The following is a 904-nucleotide window of genomic DNA, read 5'->3' as shown; positions in this document are numbered from 1 at the left end:
TAAAGTGACTTTTGATTAGAAGACACCCTTAATTAAGTATTTAGCATATCTTTAAAATTAATATAGTAAATTATAAAAATTCTCAAACATCTGCATTTAATTTAGCACCTGCTAACCACTCTACTGCTGATAAGATTCCTTTAACAAAAGTGGGACGACGGCTATACACTGTAAGACACAGAGAATCTGGAGTTGAAAGATCTATTGTTTGTCAAATTGACACCGTTGAAGGAAGTAAGAAAGTAACAATCCGCTCACCAGTGCAGGTATGAAGTAAAATTGGTAGAGGTATTGTTATGCATATGTACTAATAAAAAGATTCAAGTGTGTCAGGGATGTAGCTCAGTTGGCAGAATGCCTATCTGGCATGCAGGAAGCCCTGGGAATGAGCCCCAACTCCTCATATACTAGGCATGGTAGCATACCCTTGTAATATAGCACTCTGGAGAATCATTCTTTTGGATGCCAGACAGGAATATATGAAACCCTATCTAAAACAAAAAAAGAAAGTTGGGAAAAGGAAAGGAAAGGAAGTGATTTAAGTAAATCATTGCCAAAAGAATACACACTGCCACAGAAACAGGAAAACCTGTTGTCAGTAGCTGTTCCACAGTAGTACGACCAGAGGAAGATTTCATTCAATTTATACTTTCTTATAGAACTGTTTTTACAGTATTTTAGTATTATTTTATTAAAATACTCATCAGGGTGCTGGAGAGATGGCTCAGCGGTTAAGAACACTTACTGCTCTTGCAGAGGACCCAAGTTTGATTCCCAGCACCCACGTGGCGGCTACGAACCATCCTTAACTCCAGTTCCAGGGGAATCCAAAGCCCTCTTCTGACCTCCGTGGCACTGCATGACATGGGTGCACTCACATACATGCAGGCAATACACTCATAAA

General features: G+C 39.3%; 1 protein-coding gene across 3 annotated transcripts in view; it reads left to right on the top strand.

Moving 5' to 3' along the window:
• The window catches only part of Vps13a (vacuolar protein sorting 13 homolog A), a 242970-nt gene that overhangs the window by 128676 nt on the left and 113390 nt on the right, over window positions 1-904 (top strand). For all 3 annotated transcript variants that reach the window (XM_008833348.3, XM_008833350.3, XM_017798222.2), the window contains exon 45: window positions 106-266. In XM_008833348.3, coding sequence (XP_008831570.1) covers window positions 106-266 — 161 coding nt within the window. The remainder of the gene's footprint in view (window positions 1-105; window positions 267-904) is intronic.

This window comes from Nannospalax galili, unplaced genomic scaffold (assembly GCF_000622305.1).
Source record: "Nannospalax galili isolate Female #2095 unplaced genomic scaffold, S.galili_v1.0 scaffold1296, whole genome shotgun sequence".
Classification (NCBI taxonomy): domain Eukaryota; kingdom Metazoa; phylum Chordata; class Mammalia; order Rodentia; family Spalacidae; genus Nannospalax; species Nannospalax galili.
Note: the sequence above shows the minus strand (reverse complement) of the source record. Positions and strands in the feature narration are given on the sequence as shown.